Source organism: Bubalus bubalis, chromosome 13 (genome assembly GCF_019923935.1).
Source record: "Bubalus bubalis isolate 160015118507 breed Murrah chromosome 13, NDDB_SH_1, whole genome shotgun sequence".
Classification (NCBI taxonomy): domain Eukaryota; kingdom Metazoa; phylum Chordata; class Mammalia; order Artiodactyla; family Bovidae; genus Bubalus; species Bubalus bubalis.
The window spans coordinates 56,174,527-56,193,469 of NC_059169.1; the positions used below are offsets into that span (position 1 = coordinate 56,174,527).

Sequence of the window (18,943 nt, forward strand, 5' to 3'; positions counted from 1 at the left end):
CCAAATAAATAACAAATAAGCAATTTACTAAAAAAAATTTTTTTTAAAAAGACATCATGTCCCTTCTGCTTTATCCTTAAATGCATAGCTGGTAAGACAGTTCTCTTATGTAATCACAGTATGATGATCAAAATCATGAAGTTTAACATGGCTACAACACTGCCATCTAATCTATGCCTACATGCATGCTAAGTCGCTACAGTTGTGTCCGACTCTTTGCGACCCTTTGGGGTATAGCCTGCCAGGCTCTTCTGTCCATGGGATTCTCCAGGCAAGAATACTGGAGTGGGTTCCCATGCCCTCCTCCAGGGGATCTTCCCAACCCAGGGATCAAACCTGGGTCTCCTTTGGCTCCTACATTGCAGGCAGATTCTTTACCACTGAGCCACCAGGGAAGCCCTTACCAGCCCATATTCCAATTTTGTCATTACTCTTCTGTTTAGTATTTCCTTCCCCTCCAGGTTGCTCCACAGATACCCAGGGCAAGAGGCAGTTAGTGACATCTGAGACAATGCTAGTGACTGCTTTTCTGGGCTAGGGTCTGTCTTCCCATTTTCTTCAAGCAATATTGCTTTTCCTTCTTCAGTACTTAACTCTTCATGTTTGATTCGCCAAACCAGCTAAAGCAGCAAGTTACTGTTTGCCAATTTAATTCTCACAGAGCTGAATTAAATAGCTCTGAAACTAACTTCAGATTCCTCCATATCCTGAAGTCATGGATCAGTGCTACCCTATTAGATGTTAATTATATCCATAGTCAGATTTCTACATCATTTTATTTTACGGGTAGGATGAGACCAAAGAAGCCACCAGTGACAAAAGCTACCATGATCAAATGGATTTCAGTTACATTTTATCCATTTTATTTTTGTGAAGAGATGATTTTTTAACAACAAAGAAATGTACCCGACTTAATTTTATCAAGCCAGCAGAATTTGAAGAAGACTGATCCCAGCTTCACTTATAAACAGAAATGTACAAATTATAAATAAGGTGTCAGCAAATACAGTTCAATGGTGTATCAAAAGGATAAAATATTTGACAGATAATTGGTTTATTTCAGAAATGTGGGAGAGTCAAAACTTTAAAAAAACTTTCTAAATATCACTATATCAGCCAAATAAAGAAGAAAAATGTGATCCCATCAGTAGATGCTGCAAAAGTTATTGAGTCAATCCAATTTACAGTCCCAAAATAAGGAATCTAAGTAACACAATAAAGAAGTCAATGGGCTATAATGCATACTATTTATGAAAAACTAGTACCATACTACCATAAATGGTAAAATCCTAAAACTGTTTCATTTTAAATAAGAAATTAGTCAGGGATTCCTGTCATCGCTATATAATTCATCATTGTTTGGGAATTTTCAGCAACTGCCAAGAAAATTAAATAGCTATTACAAATACTAGGAAAAAGTAAAATATTTATGTGCTTATACAAATATGTGAACCAAAAATGGCTGTGTAAATATGTTCATATGACTGTACATCTAAAAAGCCCAAAACATACCAGTAAAGAAATGATAGAATTATAAGAAAATTATAAAATTGTAAGATTTTGATTATAAGTTATAAAACTATAAGACAATGATAAAATTGTAAGAAAATCTAATAAGGTGACTAGATTCATAATAAATACATGAAAACCAATAGCTTTTTCTGACCGGGCAATCACTAGCTATTTTTGTTTAGTATAGCAGTAAGATTTAGAAATGGAAGGAGAGTAATAATTCCTTTCAAAATAGCAATTAGAACTCTACATTTCATAGGAATAATTTTCATACTGAAGACTCCCCTTGTGGCTCAGCTGGTAAAGAATCTGCCTGCAATGTGGGAGACCTGCATTCTATCCCTGGGTTGGGAAGATCCCCTGGAGAAGGGAAAGGCTACCCACTCCAGTATTCTGGCCTGGAGAATTCCATGGACTGTATAGACCATGGCGTCGCAAAGAGTCAGACATGACCGAGCGACTTTCACACAGTATCATAAAAAACTTAGTATAGTATCAACCCTTCCAAAATTAGTGTGTAAATTTATGTGATTCCAATTAGAATCCTGATGGATGATTGTTTGGGGGGGGGGGAGAGGGTTGGGGAAGGGAATTGCATAAAATGATATTGAAGTATAAATGGAATTAACAGGTGCCTGCCTAAGAGTAAATATGTAAAGCATGTTCAGAAAGAACAATCAGAGGGTAAACTTATCTAAACATCAAACCGTGCTGTAAAGCTGCCACAACTGCATCAACCTGGTACTGAGAGAACTGGGCGGATAGTCAGGGAACTTAGCACTAAATCCCAGCTTCCAGATCTGTAATATGTGAGAGTTTAATAAGTAAATGTCAAAGGTGATATTTTAGCGTAGTGAAAAAGTTTGGATTGTGTTCTCAAAACTGGCTATTTATAGGGAAAAAAATAAAATTGGACTCCTTTCTTATCCAGCATAGATACATTAGTTTCAAAAAAAAATTGAGACATAAATTTGAGCAGTAAAACTATAAAAATCCTGCAAGAAACTCCTGACGTAATTGCATGTTGAGAAGCTATTCTTGATGTTATAGAAATTGAAAGCATTGTATATGACAAATGAAACCATAAAGAAAGCCAGTAGACAAAAAGTGTATTTGGAGGAAATTTTGAAATAGAAAGACAGAGTTCAAGAACTCTTAGAAAAGCAAATAAACCATGAATTGAAAATGGACAAAGGACCTGATGTTGCACACAATTCCAAATCCTCACATCCAGCAAATACCTGAAAACATGGTCAGACTCACTGGTGGTCCAGGGAATATTTATTTTTAGAAGTAGTCAATATCTTCAGTTTTTCTAAGTGGAGAGTATTAAGTAGAATATAACAAGCAATTGCTGATAGGAAAGCAGGGAAAAGGTTGTGTCCTTCATGAAAAGAGAGAGAAACCATTGGGACCTTTTCTGGAAGCAGCCAAGCAGCATCCTGTGAGGTTAAAAATGTATTTGTTTTTTAAAATCCCACAGCCCTACTTCTGGGAATCCTTCACAGAGAAATAAAAGATACAGGATAGATATTATAATATATTCTAGGTGTTTATTACATGATGGTTGTGGCAACAGAGAACTGGAAACAAGATGAATGCCTATCCATAGGTGATGGCTGAAAAAATATGGTCCACTTATAGTATGAATTATTATGTGAGCATGAAAATGACTGCTTTGGGGTCAAACCCTGGGAACTTAGGGGCTTCCCGTGGTGTTTTGTTTAATGAGAAAAATACAATGAAGAAAGTGTGTATGATGGACTGTTTCTGAAAAACAAGTAATGATCCCTGACGTGTGTGTGTGTGTGTGCACACTACAATCCAGGTGAGATATCTAACAGGTAGTTAGCCTGGGGGTGCAGAGGGCCAGAGGATTTGAAGCAGGTAGGAGGAGGAAGTCAAGTGAAAAAAGGAAAAGAAGAAACAGCTGGCTGTGTACATGATGTGCGGATTGCTCCTTCAGCCTGACAGTGAGGGTGAGTTTATATACACACTGAGTGTGCAGCGCTTCTGAGATGTCTGTGGGGCGCCTTCCTGTAGCGTTTGTCATTGAGATCTTTTTCTCCTTGAAATCTTTAGAACATGGACATCCCGGGGCTGATCTCCTCTGCTCCCAGTTGAAGGTGGAGCTGGCCGGTTTCCCGGGCCTCACCCAACCACACTCTGGTTGCTTTGTCCCAGCAGACTTAGGGCAGGCTGACTCCTGGCCAACTTTGCATGAAATGTTCCCTTGGCATCTCTAATTTTCTTGAAGAGATCTCTAGTCTTTCCCATTCTGTTGTTTTCCTCTATTTCTTTGCATTGATTGCTGAGGAAGGCTTTCTTATCTCTTCTTGCTGTTCTTTGGAACTCTGCATTCAGATGCTTATATCTTTCCTTTTCTCCTTTGCTTTTCACTTCTCTTCTTTTCACAGCTATTTGTAAGGCCTCCCCAGACAGCTGTTTTGCTTTTTTGCATTTCTTTTCCATGGGGATGGTCTTGATCCCTGTCTCCTGAACAATGTCATGAACCTCAGTCCATAGTTCATCAGGCACTCTATCTATCAGATCTAGGCCCTTAAATCTATTTCTCACTTCCACTGTATAATCATAAGGGATTTGATTTAGGTCATACCTGAATGGTCTAGTGGTCTTCCCTACTTTCTTCTATTTAAGTCTGAATTTGGCAATGAGGAGTTCATGATCTGAGCCACAGTCAGCTCCCGGTCTTGTTTTTGTTGCCTGTATACAGCTTCTCCATCTTTGGCTGCAAAGAATATAATCATTCTGATTTCAGTGTTGACCATCTGGTGATGTCCATGTGTAGAGTCTTCTCTTGTGTTGTTGGAAGAGGGTGTTTGCTATGACCAGTGCATTTTCTTGGCAAAACTCTATTAGTCTTTGCCCTGCTTCATTCCGTATTCCAAGGCCAAATTTGCCTGTTACTCCAGGTGTTTCTTGACTTCCTACTTTTGCATTCCAGTCCCCTGTAATGAAAAGGACATCTTTCTTGGGTGTTAGTTCTAAAAAGTCTTGTAGGTCTTCATAGAACCCTTCAACTTCAGCTTCTTCAGCATTACTGGTTGGGGCATAGACTTGGATTACTGTGATATTGAATGGTTTGCCTTGGAAATGAACAGAGATCATTCTGTCGTTTTTGAGACTGCATCCAAGTACTGCATTTCGGACTCTTTTGTTGACCATGATGGCCACTCCATTTCTTCTGAGGGATTCCTGCCCACAGTAGTAGATATAATGGTCATCTGAGTTAAATTCACCCATTCCAGTCCATTTCAGTTCACTGATTCTTAGAATGTCGACATTCACTCTTGCCATCTCCTGTTTGACCACTTCCAATTCGCCTTGATTCATGGACCTGACATTCCAGGTTCCTATGCAATATTGCTCTTTACAGCATCAGACGTTGCTTCTATCACCAGTCACATCCACAACTGGGTACTCTTTTTGCTTTGTCTCCATCCCTTTATTCTTTCTGGAGTTATTTCTCCACTGATCTCCAGTAGCGTATTGGGCACCTACTGACCTGGGGAGTTCCTCTTTCAGTATCCTATCATTTTGCCTTTTCATAGTGTTCATGGGGTTCTCAAGGCAAGAATACTGAAGTGGTTTGCCATTCCCTTCTCCAGTGGACCACATTCTGTCAGACCTCTCCACCATGACCTGCCCTCTTCAAGAAAATTAGAGATACCAAGGGAACATTTCATGCAAAGATGGGCTCGATAAAGGATAGAAATGGTATGGACCTAACAGAAGCAGAAGATATTAAGAAGAGATGGCAAGAATACACAGAAGAACTGTACAAAAAAGATCTTCATGACCCAGATAATCACGATGGTATGATCACTCACCTAGAGCCAGACATCCTGGAATGTGAAGTCAGTGGGCCTTAGAAAGCATCACTACGAACAAAGCTAGTGGAGGTGATGGAATTCCAGTTGAGCTATTTCAAATCCCGAAAGATGATGCTGTGAAAGTGCTGTACTCAATATGCCAGCAAATTTGGAAAACTCAGCAGTGGCCACAGGACTGGAAAAGGTCAGTTTTTGTTCCAATCCCAAAGAAAGGCAATGCCAAAGAATGCTCAAACTACCGCACAATTGCACTCATTTCACATGTTAGTAAAGTAATGCTCAAAATTCTCCAAGCCAGGCTTCAGCAATACGTGAACCGTGAACTTCCAGATGTTCAAGCTGGTTTTAGAAAAGGCAGAGGAACCAGAGATCAAATTGCCAACATCCGCTGGATCATGGAAAAAGCAAGAGAGTTCAGAAAAACATCTATTTCTGCTTTATTGACTATGCCAAAGCCTTTGACTGTGTGGATCACAATCAACTGTGGAAAATTCTGAAAGAGATAGGAATACCAGACCACCTGACCTGCCTCTTGAGAAATTTGTATGCAGGTCAGGAAGCAACAGTTAGAACTGGACACGGGACAACAGACTGGTTCCAAATAGGAAAAGGAGTACGTCAAGGCTGTATATTGTCACCCTGCTTATTTAACTTATATGCAGAGTACGTCATGAGAAATGCTGGGCTGGAAGAAACACAAGCTGGAATCAAGATTGCCAGGAGAAATACCAATAACCTCAGATATGCAGATGACACCACCCTTATGGCAGAAAATGAAGAGGAACTAAAAAGCCTCTTGATGAAAGTGAAAGAGGAGAGTGAAAAAGTTGGCTTAAAACTCAACCTTCAGAAAACGAAGATCATGGCATCTGGTCCCATCACTTCATGGGAAATAGATGGGGAAACAGTGGAAACAGTGTCAGACTTTATTTTGTGGGGCTCCAAAATCACTGCAGATGGTGACTGCGGCCATGAAATTAAAAGACGCTTACTCCTTGGAAGAAAAGTTATGACCAACCTAGATAGCATATTCAAAAGCAGAGACATTACTTTGCCAATAAAGGTTCGTCTAGTCAAGGCTATGGTTTTTCCAGTAGTCACGTATGGATGTGAAAGTTGGACTGTGAAGAAAGCTGAGTGCCAAAGAATTGATGCTTTTGAACTGTGGTGTTGGAGAAGACTCTTGAGAGTCCCTTGGACTGCAAGGAGATCCAACCAGTCCATTCTGAAGGAGATCAGCCCTGGGATTTCTTTGGAAGGAATGATGCTGAAGCTGAAACTCCAGTACTTTGGCCACCTCATGCAAAGAGTTGACTCACTGGAAAAGACTTTGATGCTGGGAGGGATTGGGGGCAGGAGGAGAAGGGGACGACAGAGGATGAGATGGCTGGGTGGCATCACTGATTCAATGGACGTGAGTCTGAGTGAACTCTGTGTGTTGGTGATGGACAGAGAGGCCTGGCGCGCTGCGATTCATGAGGTCGCAAAGAGTCGGACACGACTGAGCGACTGAAGTGACTGACTATCTGACTGACTCCTGGCTGAACATCTAGGCTGCTGGGAACTGATGTGCACTCAGCACTCTCTCGAGATGCACATTCAGTTCTCACAGCCCCCAGAGCTTGCCGGGCTTGGGGGTGGGGTACGGATTTGGTCCGTGCCAAGCAGAGAGTGACCCGTGCTCACACTCGAGGAGGAGGTGGCCCGTAGATCTGCCGGCCTGGGATGACATGCTTGTTCCAGCCCTCTGCTTCAGCACTCAGTTTTCTCTTTCTGGAACACAGATACAAGCCTGTCACATGCTATGGAGGACAGGCAAAGGTCAGCACCCTCTGCTCAGCATATCCAGATGTCATTCTGTCTCCATCCAGCCTTGTCTTGTGCCGTGTCCCTGGCCACCCTGGATGACCTCATGGTCCCCGCCAAATGTTCTGTGTGTGTTTGAGCCTCAGAACTTTGTGATGGGTGCTTGTTCTGTGGGATTGCTGCCCCCTGTCCCCTCCCATTCACACCCCTCGCCATCCTGCCAAACTCTGCAGGTGCTGTACCTGCCAGGCCAGAGGCTCGGTGGTCCAAGCATCCTTCCTTGATTCCCCCGCTTCCTGCATCATCTCCCCAGGAGTGACTTTGCAGGGCACGCTGCTGTATATGTATGTTCCATGCCTGTTGCCAGCTGCCGCGTCCCCACCTCTGCAGTAGACAGAGTTCCGAGGGGTCAGGGACCTGCTTCTTTGCCTTCTTCCTTCTTCTGTTTTTAAATCTCTCCCTTCCTGGGGGTTATCACAGTATCTAACCCATCATGTATTCCCAGGAAAATGACTGAGTAAGTGGGTGAAGGACATTGTGCTTCCTGAAAAGTGAGCATAAAATCAAGGCAAATGGGGCCTCGGCTCCCACAGAAAAACACCCCCACACCACACAGAGCCCACTGTGTCAGGTTTGAAGTCACAGCTCATCTGCAAAGGAAGGCAGTTGTTCCTTGAACCAGAGCTCTTGGCCAATCACAGTTTTAGGATGTTGGTCTTAGTGTTCCGGGTCAATTTTATGCTGATTAGGCAATAGTGTAAAATGACCTTTCGTTTATTTTCTCTGATGGGAGGGTATCCAGGGAGTCCCTGAAGCTAGGCTTTGAACTTGACCTGAAGTTACGGCATCATCACATCGACCTGAACCTCCAGGGCTGCAGGAGTCAGAAAGGCCTCTGCTAATGGCTTGCTGTTATCTCCGCAGATTTTCACGGCACTGCCCCCCTTCACGCTGGGCATCTTCGAGAGGTCTTGCAGCCAGGAGAGCATGCTGAGGTTCCCGCAGCTCTACAAGATCACCCAGAACGCCGAGGGCTTCAACACCAAGGTGGGCCACGTGTGCACACGGGACCCCTTGGAAAGGCTGGTGACCCCGCCGATACTCGGAGGGGGCCCTTGAAGGAAGGCGAGGCCCCAGACCTCCCCCAGGATAGCACACCCAGGGAATCTGAGCTGCCTGATCAGGCAGGAAGCATCCAGTCTTCCTGTTTAACAAAGCCTTCTTCCCCACCTGCGCCCCTGATGGCCATGTGGCCAGTGGCCCCCACACCCCGAGGCCTGCAGGATCCAATCCTCCCCCATCCCAGTGAGCCACATCACCTGGCACGGCCCTTGCTTCCTCACTGCCTGGTTCTCAGTGACAGGGAAATATTCCTTCAGCCAGTGAGGAGAATTGGCCAGAGGTGAACGCAGGAGTCAAGTCAGACGTGGCTGTTGGATTTCAGTCTGGAGAATCAGTAAAGAGAAGACATCTAGACAGACAAGGAGTAGGGATCCAGGGCTGAGCTGAGCAGGAGCAGGCTTAGGTGTTTCAGGGTCCTCCGATCAGGAGTCGCCGAGGGGTCTGGTGGGTCACTGGCCGGCCAGCCACGTCTGGGGGGCAGCGGTGAGGACCCACCCTGAGGAGGGCAGGTGCCCGCTGGGCTGGAGGCAGAGATGCCCACATGCCTGCATTTGCCATGTTTCCATCTCCAGTGGTCATGCAGGAGGGGTTTCAGGGGCTGGAACTGAGGCTCGTTGCCCTGTTCAGTTAAGACAGCCGGTGCTGGTTGAGTGTGTGACCAGCCTGCGTGACCACCACTGGGGCCTGAGAGAGGGTGATCCGGGAGTCCTGGGCAAAGAGCAGTCCCTGAACACCTTGTTCTGAGCCAGCTGTCGTGACAGTCCTCCTTCAGAGCAGCCTCGTGTTTGGGAAAGCATGATAGCTGTGTCCACATCTGGAAAAAATACAAGGGATCCTGCTGGATCTCGTGTGTTCCACACACAAGGAGGTGGGAGTGACTGACTGTGCCCTTGTTCACTGTGGCTCTGTCCATGAGAAATACGGTCTCTTTGTTCAGCGTCATTTATGTGAATCAAATCTGTGATTTACAGAGTTTGAATTCAAAGGCTGCATAAGGTGGGGGTAGGGAGTGGACCCACTGGAAAGGTATCAGAGATGAGGGTGCTCGGAGACCAACCTGCAGGCATTTTGAAGATGGGGGCGGGTGGGATGTAGAGGGCAGGAAAGAGATAGGGAAATCATGAACATTAAAGTAGGAAGATCTCATTGTCTTATCATTTCTCATCATTTTCTGTTGTCCCGTCACTAGTTAAGATCAAGCTATATGGCAGTTCCTAGTATGATGTGTAGATTTTTAAAGAAATTCAATCTGGCTTTAGTAATTCTTTCATCTCAGGGTTAAAGGCATGGTTGAAATGCATTTATGAATCCGTAATTGAGAAGAAACTACTGGTTTAGAACTAATGTTCTGTTGTTTGACCTTTCAAGTGTTAAAGAGAATCTTTAACTCTGAATGCTATTCATCTAAATCCTAAAAACCGAAAATGGGAGGGATTTTCAGGGGTAAAACAAGAGAGTGAGCGTGCTGTGTGAGAATTCACATGTTAAATGTTTTTAATGCTTTCCAAAAGTATGGTTTCAGTCTCTTCAGTCCCAGTGTGACCTATTGCCCCTTTTTTGGAATGATGGTAAAATGTTGTTGTCTTGCTTTCAGTTCTAAAGGAAATGGATGATTATTCATTTTTCAGATGTAGATAGATTGTATATTGTCTTGTGTATATGTGAATATCTCTTTAGGTCCTTGTACTCGAGGAATATTATCTGGAGACAGCCAGCTCATTTGTAGCTAAAAAGGAGGAAATTGGTTTTTTCCGCCTTCTGGAGCTGGGATTGCCGCCTGCATCCCTGACAGTGAGGGGCTTGTTGAGCCACACAGAGGTCAAGAGTGTGGGCAGTTCCTGACAGCCTCGGTCTGTTTTCCCTTAGGTTTTCTGGGGTCACTGCATCAACGCCTTGGTGCACTCGCTCATCCTGTTCTGGTTTCCCATGAAAGCGCTGGAGCATGGTAGGTAATGGCTTCGTGATTCAACTCTCAGCAAGTAGCTTTGCAGCCCCTCCACGCCTGTTGTTCACAACTTTTATCCCCAGTTCCACAGGCCTAGAGATCACAGGAACAAATTTCAGAAGAAAAACATATGTAACATCTAATAAGAGCTAGTCTCGGCTTTATAGCTTGTAGGTTTCACCCCTTCTGGCTCTAAGAACCCATTTTCTTTCCAGTTGCCTGGAGAGTTTAAATACTAAGAATTTGAAACTTTACTTTTAATAACAATTTGAGTCAAAGATCTTGAAGAAAAGCACTTTACTATAATGAAACATCAATGCCTCTTGCCCTCGAGTTTGAAATTTTCTGTTAATTACTTGGGCTTTCGTTTTCTAAGCCTGATGCACCTCTATGCCAAATAACTCAAATCTCATGAGAGTATAATTTTATACCCTGTCTTCTGAAAGTCTCTTTTCCTTGATGTACACTTTTCAAGCAAATGTTTAAAGTTTGTTGGAGGCCAGACTATTCCAGTTGTTTTTAACCTTTGCTGAGCTGGAGGAAGGTGTGCTTGTTCTCATTAATGCATCCAAAATGTGGCCTTTTAAAAGAGACATAGCCTCAAAAAATGAAAATGTATTACGAGAATGTCAGTCTATTACCCCTCTCAAAACGTAATAATACCTCCGGGGAAAGTTACTCCAAATTGTTGACTAGACAAGGCCTCTGACTGTTCAGAAAACCAAAGGATGTAAAGTTTCCGAGCTTCTTTGTTTCTTCTTCCCAGTTTCTGTGTCAGTGGTTTTTGTGCTTCAGACGGACATGATTCATCCTCACTGATGTGCTTTAACCTGTCAAATATTGATGGTTAGAGAAAATGCACGCACAGCCCATGTGTTATATACCTTATGGCTTGTTCTCTATTTCATCAGACCTCCTTTTCTTTCAAGGGCCCCTGAGTCTCTTGCTTACTTGTGTGTGTGCTCAGTCGTGTCTGACGTTTTGCGATCCATGGGCTGTAGCCTGACAAGTTCCTCTGTCCATGGACTTTCCCAGGCAAGACTACTGGAGTGGGTTGCCATTGCCTACTCCATGCCTAAGTCTCTAAATCAGAAAGTAAAAATTTTTGCTTCTAGCCTCACCCCCAAAGAGGCATTCTAGATGAACCATTCTTTGAAACTTTCCTGTGATTCATCTTTATGTGTTGCTGTTGTTTAGGTGTTTCAGTCATGTCCGACTCTTAGCGGCCCCATGGACTGTAGCCCACCAGCCTCCTCTGTCATGAGATTTCCCAAGCAGGACTACTGGAGTGGTTGCCATTTCCTTTACATGTAGTAGTTTTAATTTATTGGGTTGGCCAAAGAGTTCTTTTAATTTTTTCATAAGATCATACAGAAAAACCTGAACAAACCTTTTAACCAACCCAATATTTTGAAATGATTTTGTGATTAAGAGCTTACAAATATAAGAGTGTTGACTGTGCTTTATATTAGAAGCTCTGGCAGTTTGGTGATAAAGTGGCTGTCTTTGTATCAGGCTGGGCTGGTGATGGGAGGCAGTTTGTCTGCTGAGCACAAGAGCGGCTTTGGTACGTGTCCTCTGGTCCCCAAGCCCAGCCTTTCGTGCATAAGAAGAGACTCGTACTTGTACTGACTCTGGGTATTATCTCTAGGCCCACCACCCTCTTATGTCTACGGGGACTCTGTAAATACATGGTGCTTGCTTTGGACTCATAGAAGTTTTCCAAGATGGTCCTTTACTTGCCCGCTTCAGAAGGAGCTAGTGTGGCCCCGTCTGATCAGGTGGTTTTCTGATCCTGAGTCACCATTATGTGCTTTGAGATGGCGGCTTGTATTTTTTGGTGGAATCACTATTGTTTACCTAGATCACATCACATAAATCCATCCACTCTCCCAATGTGGTCTGTATTTAAAAGAAGATGGATTCCCCAACAGTTACTAGTTTACTTAAAAGGTGTCACCAGGTAAATTTCAAGTTAGTTTCCACCACACGGCTTCCCTGGTAGCTCAGTTGGTAAAGAATCCCCCTGCAATGCAGGAGACCCCAGTTCAATTCCTGGGTTGGGAAGATCCACTGGAGAAGGGATAGGCTACCCACTCCAGTATTCTTGTGGAGTGGGTATCCCTTGTGGCTCAGCTGGTAAAGAATCCACCTGCAATGTGGGAGACCTGGGTTTGATCCCTGTGTTAGGAAGATCCCCTGGAGAAGGGAAAGGCTACCCACTCCAGTATTCTGGCCTGGAGAATTCCATAGACTGTATAGTCCATGGGGTCGCAAAGAATCGGACACAACTGAATGACTTTCACTTTATCTGCTTCATTCAGATTAGCAATTTGCCTAGCAAAAAAAAGAATGACTTTTTTCCATTTTTTAATTGCCATCATGGTTAGCATTATTATTTCATATTTATTAAGCCTTCTGCATAGAGGTTTTCACTAGGTTATATTATAAACAGTAACCTTTTGACTGAAACTGTTGAAGGTGAAATGAATAGCAAGTGTGAAGTCTGTTTGGCAAAGAACAACAGAAGGCTGTGGTGTTCTTGGTCACTAGTTGATGTCCTCAACAAATGGAATGAATATTATAGGATTCATTTCTAAATTCTCACTATTAGTACACCACAAACATGATTACAATGTCCCTCAGCCTTATTCTTTGATGTGATATTTATGTCCAAGGCCCTGTGATAGAGTCTAAGGGTGGTGGGTAAACGTGGCAATGTGGGTCTTCCTGTCAAAGCATTTGAAGTCTGCTAAGGCATGTGGATAATTCTAGTACAGGCAGAAAGTAACTCTCTCAAGTAAAACCCAGAGGAAGCGCTCTCAGATTGCAGGGGGCTGAGAGAGATGTCTTTCATTTAGGATGACTCATGGCTTGTTGGAGGGGATAACGTGTAGGCTTAGCCTGGAAGTCCAGGCAGAGCAAGATGCGAGGGTTGGAGGGAAGAGCTGAATGAAGGGGGCGATTCAGGACAGATGCGGAGAGCTTGAGAAGTTCATTCCTTACAGGGAGGAAGGCAGACGAGTTGGAGAAGGTGGGCGAAAGCTGGACTGTGGAGAGCTTGGAATGCAATGTTAAGAAGCCAAGACTCCATTTGGAAGCATTGAACAGTCAGTAGCATTTAGATTGAGCTGAGTATTGCGAGCAGAGCAATTTTGGGAAGTTAAAACCATCATATCTTGTAAGGCTGATAGGAGAAGGAAAACTGATAGCAGGAGTCCTGGTTAGGTCTCCAGCTGTTCCAGGGAGCTTAAGGAGGGTTAAACCTGGGACTAGGGATGTGTTTGGTGAGGGGAGAACTTGTTTTGAGAAGAAGTCCTTCAGCAGAATCATAGCAGACCAATGATGTGCCGGGTGCCAAAGGCGTGGTGGACAGTAAAAAACGCAGCTTGTCTTGCTCTCTGGGGGCTTCTGTGAGGTCAGAGCTGATGATCGGGAAGATGAAGTTAGATGATCAGGAATTATGCACGTAATTGCTTAATGGCCAGTGTGCTGTGTTCTACAGGCTGCTGGGGAGCTTGTAATACCGGGACATAACCTAGTCTAGTGGGTCAAGGAAGCATCTTCTCCAAGGAAGTAATTAGTACTTACGTTCTTAAAAAAGGAGCAGAGAGTGAGCAGGTGGGGCAGGGGAGGTGTAGGGAAAGTAGGGGAGAAAGAGCATTCCTGACAGGAAGCACAAGCACACAGGGCTCGTGCTGCCCGGGAGCTGGGAGTGTCCTCGGGCAGTGGCTCCCGAGGGGAAGCAGGGGTGGACTCGGGACCTTGTTCAGCCTTTGGTGAGCACTTCCAGACCCTGAGCTTCCCTGGCCGTAGACAGTGAACCCTCTCCCCACCGCCTTTCCCCCCATCCTTGTGCAGCTGTGAATCAAAACATGACTGCACACATTTCCAGCATCCCTCTGCGTCTGCAGCAGCACCCTAGTTGAGAGGGCAGTAGCATAGGAATTTTAGGTTGAGGGTCAGATCACTAAAACCCAGATGAGGGAGAGGTTTGGGGTGGGAGAGTTACACCCTGGACTTGCCTCCGAGGAAGACAAGACAGCTGTGTAGAGAAGTGCATCAGGTCTGGCAAGAGCATGGGTCTTTGTGTGTTCAGTTTTTTAGTGGAAGGAAGGAAGTCAGAGGAGGAAATCAAAAAGCTTGCAAGTTTGAGAAGAACCAGGATGTGGCAGCTGATTTGATTACTTGTTCATGGGCTGATCGCCCTAAGTAACAATGAGCTCCTGTTAACACTTTGAACCACCTCTTAGAAGGAGGCATTCACCCTGCTCCCAAAGAAGTGTTGGAAAATGGCACCAATTTGAGACAAACAAGGGCATCTTCAAACCACGGAGAGCCTGATCTCATAGAACAGTGCCTTGGACCCCCACCCCCGCTCCAGCCCCAAGTCCTGCCAGAAGCTGTCAGCCGTGGGCTACACTCAGCCCTGAGGACCTTTACTCGACTGGGGGCTGAGATCCACAAAGCAGCTTGGTTGCAGTGTTTCCTGCTCTGTGGGCTGCATCGTCAGTGTGGTGGATTTTACCAGGAAATGTTCTCCAGGCTCCCTCGAGAAAGGCTTAGGTACAGACAGTGCTGGTCACCCCCTGCATAGAGGCTTAGGTACAGACAGGGCTGGTCACCTCCGGCATCATTGTTGGCAAGAAACGTTTCTGAGAGGTGCTAGCCCGTCAATCATTCCTTAAGAAGCGTCCAAGAATTTTGCTTTGCTTATTTCTGTGTGGTTTTGGATAGAATTTTCAAAGCAGTGCTCGGCTGATGGAGTTTGTGATGATTCATTTCAAGTTTCAAACTACATTTTTCCACTCCAGCAATTCTGTAGTAAATCAGATTTCTTCCAACCATCACAACCTTACGCTCATGGCCATGGCCAGTCTGCAGCTCCCAGCCTTCAAACTTAAACATGATTCTAGGTTAAAACCCAAGATGTCACCTTTGCAGGGACTGAAATTCACCAAGACTTTGGTGTTGGGCCACTCTTGGACTTTCCAGTGGTGTATCCAGTATGCATATTTGAGCAACCCTCCTTGAAGTGGAATGTGGTTATTGGCAAATCCATTTTGATTTTTTAGAAAGGAAATTTTCAGATTTTGTTTTTCTTGATGGAACTTAAGAGGGAAGGGATAGGAATATACTTAGCATCAGAGAAAAATGCCCCCCCTCAAAAGATTTATTCTTGATTCCTCCCTGTCTATACTCTGGAAACTATCCCCATCTCTTTCCAGAAGAAATGCGATGTAGATATTTATTATATTGGCACTAATTAAGCAGTAGGATCTCTGAACATTTTTGGAGAAGGCTACATTATATTTTCTAATAAATGTGCTGCTGTGAGATTAGACACATTTTATAAACTGAAATGATAGTATACCTGTATAAAATGAGATGTAGGGTACTTCTCTCTGCCTGTGGCAGTACTGAGTCATTTTAGCTTGAATTATTTATGACCCTATACCTGTTACTATAAACTTGGTTATTTTTATGTCACGTAAGTTTCACATTAAGCTAAACTGGGGTTAGATTGCCCTTGTTCTCTGAGATTGCATCTTCTTAAAATCAATTACTCATTCATTTAAAAAAAAAAAAAAGACAAGTGACTGTGTCCTTTGTGCCAGGTCCCTTTTGGCAGATGTAGTACAAGTCCAGTAGGCAGATTCCCTGCCCTCGTGGAGCTCACACGGGACAAAGCAGGACTGAACAGAAAGTGTAATGAGAGGACAATTGAGGTCAAATGGTGTGCGTTCCAAGGACCACTGATCTGGCCCCGGGTTTGAGGATGTGTTACATAGTCAAAGGATGCGACGGAGGAGAGAGCTGGGAAGAGAGTAGGGAGGGAAGGATTTCAGGCTATGAGAATAGCATAGGTAAGAGGCTGTGATTCAGAGTCAGAGAAGACATGTGTGGGTGGAAGACGAGGAGCGAGGCTGTGAGATCGATTGCCTAAGGATGGTAAAGGATGGAGACCAAGAGATCAGACCTTTCCCAGTCTTGGGGACTAGTGAGCCTTTTGAAGTATAAGTTCAGCGGGAGCCACTGATGGGTTATAAGCAGAGAGCCAAGTAGCTGATGAATTTCAAGGTGACTACACTGGCCAGAACGATTTTTGGCGTCCAGCTGGTTGGCTGTTGCTTAGGTTGTGTAGTGACAGCGTCAGAGAGGTGGACGGATTAGAGGGCTACTAAGGGGGCAGAATTGGAAGGATCCAATATTGCATTAATGAAAACTTCCCTGGTCTATCTGACTGTGCGTGCATGTGTGCCAAGTTGCTTTAGTCGTGTCCGACTCTGTGTGACCCCATGGACTGTAGCCTGCCAAGCTCCTCTGTCTATGGGGATTCTCCAGGCAAGAATATTGGAGTGGGTTGCCGTGCCTTCCTCCAGTGGGCCTTCCCAACCCAGGAATCAAACCTGCACCTCCTGTAGGGCAGGCAGATTCTTACCACTGAGCCACCTGGGAAGCCAATATTTTCTCAAGAAGATAATAATAAACTATACAACTTGGACTTCTTCCATGTCCCAAAGTATGATTCATTAGCCATTTCTATTTTGCAGTTGACAACTTCTGTAACCTCTGTGTCACATGTATTTTACACAATTGGGTCTGATGTAATGCTGTAAAAAGTATGAGCTGGAGTTCTTAGATTTCACCTTTAGAACTCTGTCAAGAAGTTGAATCAAGGTGTATTAGGGTAGGGACAGCTGCTGCAACAAACAACCCCCAAATATCAAGGGCTTAGCCCAATAAAGGCTTATTCTGCCTCATGTCATCATCAAATGGAATAGTATATTGTACATGGTATATTGACACTGTTTTCTATTTTCCACATTTGTGATGCCCTGGTATTAGACCTTGATCCTGGAAAAGGTCAGTTTTCATTCCAGTACCAAAGAAAGGCAGTGACAAAGAGTGTTCAAACTACCGCACAATTGCACTCATCTCATACGCTAGCAAAGTAATGCTCAAAATTCTCCTAGCCAGGCTTCAACAGTATGTAAACCGTGAACCCCTAGATGTTCAAGCTGGATTTAGAAAAGGTAGAGGAACCAGAGATCAAATTGCCAATATCCATTGGATCATTGAAAAAGCAAGAGAATACCAGAAAAGCATCTGCTTTATTGACTACACCAAAGCCTTTGACTGTGTAGATCATAACAAACTGTGGAAAATTTGGAAAGAGATGGGAATACCAGACCACCTGACCTGCCTCCTGAGAAATCTGTATGCAGGTCAAGAAACAACAGTGAGAACTGGACATGGAACAACAGACTGGTTCCAAATCAGGAAAGGAGTATGCCAAGGCTGTATATTGTTGCCCTGCTTATTTAACTTATATGCAGACACCGTGAGAAACACCAGACTGGGTGAAGCACAAGCTGGAATCAAGATTGCTGGGAGAAATATCAATAACCTCAGATATGCAGATGACACCACCGTTATGGCAGAAAGCAAAGAAGAACTAAAGAGTCTCTTGATGAAAGTGAAAGAGGAGAGTGAAAAAGCTGGCAAAAACTCAACTTTCAAAAAATGAAGATCATGGCATCCAGTCCCATCACTTCATGGCAAATAGATGGGGAAACAATGGGAACAGTGACAGACTTTATTTTCTTGGGCTCTAAAATCACTGCAGACGGTGACTGCGGCCATGAAATTAAGACACTTGATTCTTGGAAGAAAAGCTATGACCAACCTAGACAGCATATTAAAAAGCAGAGACATTATTTTGCTAACAAAGATCTGTCTAGTCAAAGCTATGGCTTTTCCAGTAGTCATGTATGGATGTGAGAGTTGGACTATAAAGAAAGCTGAGTGCTGAAGAATTGGTGCTTTTGAACTGTGGTGTTGGAGAAAACTCTTGAGAGTCCCTTGGACTGCAAGGAGATCAAACCAGTCAGTCTGAAAGGACATCAGTCCTGGATATTCATTTGAAGGACTGATGCTGAAGCTGAAACTCTAATACTTTGGCCACCGGATGCAAAGAACTGACTCCTTGGAAAAGACCCTGATGCTGTGAAAGACTGAAGGCAGGAGGAGAAGGGGACGACAGAGGATGAGATGGTTGGATGGCATTACCGACTCAATGGACATGAGTTTGAGCAAGCTTCAGGAGTTGGTGGTGGACAGGGAAGCCTGGTGTGCTGCAGTCCATGAGGTCGCAAAGAGTTGGACACAACTGAGTGACTGAACTGAAGTGATCTTGGAGAAACTTTGTTCCCAGGGTTGGCTGATTCCTAGAGCAGACAGCTCCCCTGCAGGCTTGCCTTTGATATCCAGCCAACAGTTCTGGGGCCCCCAGACATCTCTGTATCTTACTCTCTCACACCAGACTAATGTTCTCTATCCTAAATCACCCTGAAGCAGGTATGACATAGCTAGGGGTCAACCTTGAACCCAGAGGCTGTTGAAATTGTTCACACTTATCCAACCCTGAGTTTACACAATGTATCTACCCTGCCTGGTCCATTTTATCCTGTGAAAACCCAAATAAAAGCTCTGGGTCATGTTTTCTCCTCTCCCCTCCTGCCTGACCCTGCTGTTTCCCCATGTGTGTCCTGACATCCTGTGTGTCCTGTTTTTAGGGATCCTTGAGTATAAACTTTGTCCTTCATGACCATCACATCCATGTCTATTTCTCTTCTAACATCTGGTTAAAACAAGCCCTGGATTCTTCTCCATAGTGGTGCTTCATCTGTTCATGGCCCCT

At 44.2% G+C, this 18,943-nt stretch overlaps 1 protein-coding gene across 4 annotated transcripts in view; it reads left to right on the plus strand.

Moving 5' to 3' along the window:
* The window catches only part of ATP8A2 (ATPase phospholipid transporting 8A2), a 481,981-nt gene that overhangs the window by 329,278 nt on the left and 133,760 nt on the right, over positions 1-18,943 (plus strand). For all 4 annotated transcript variants that reach the window (XM_025262844.3, XM_025262845.3, XM_025262846.3 and 1 more), the window contains exons 29-30: positions 8,097-8,219; positions 10,161-10,239. In XM_025262844.3, the coding sequence (XP_025118629.3) occupies positions 8,097-8,219; positions 10,161-10,239 (202 nt within the window). The remainder of the gene's footprint in view (positions 1-8,096; positions 8,220-10,160; positions 10,240-18,943) is intronic.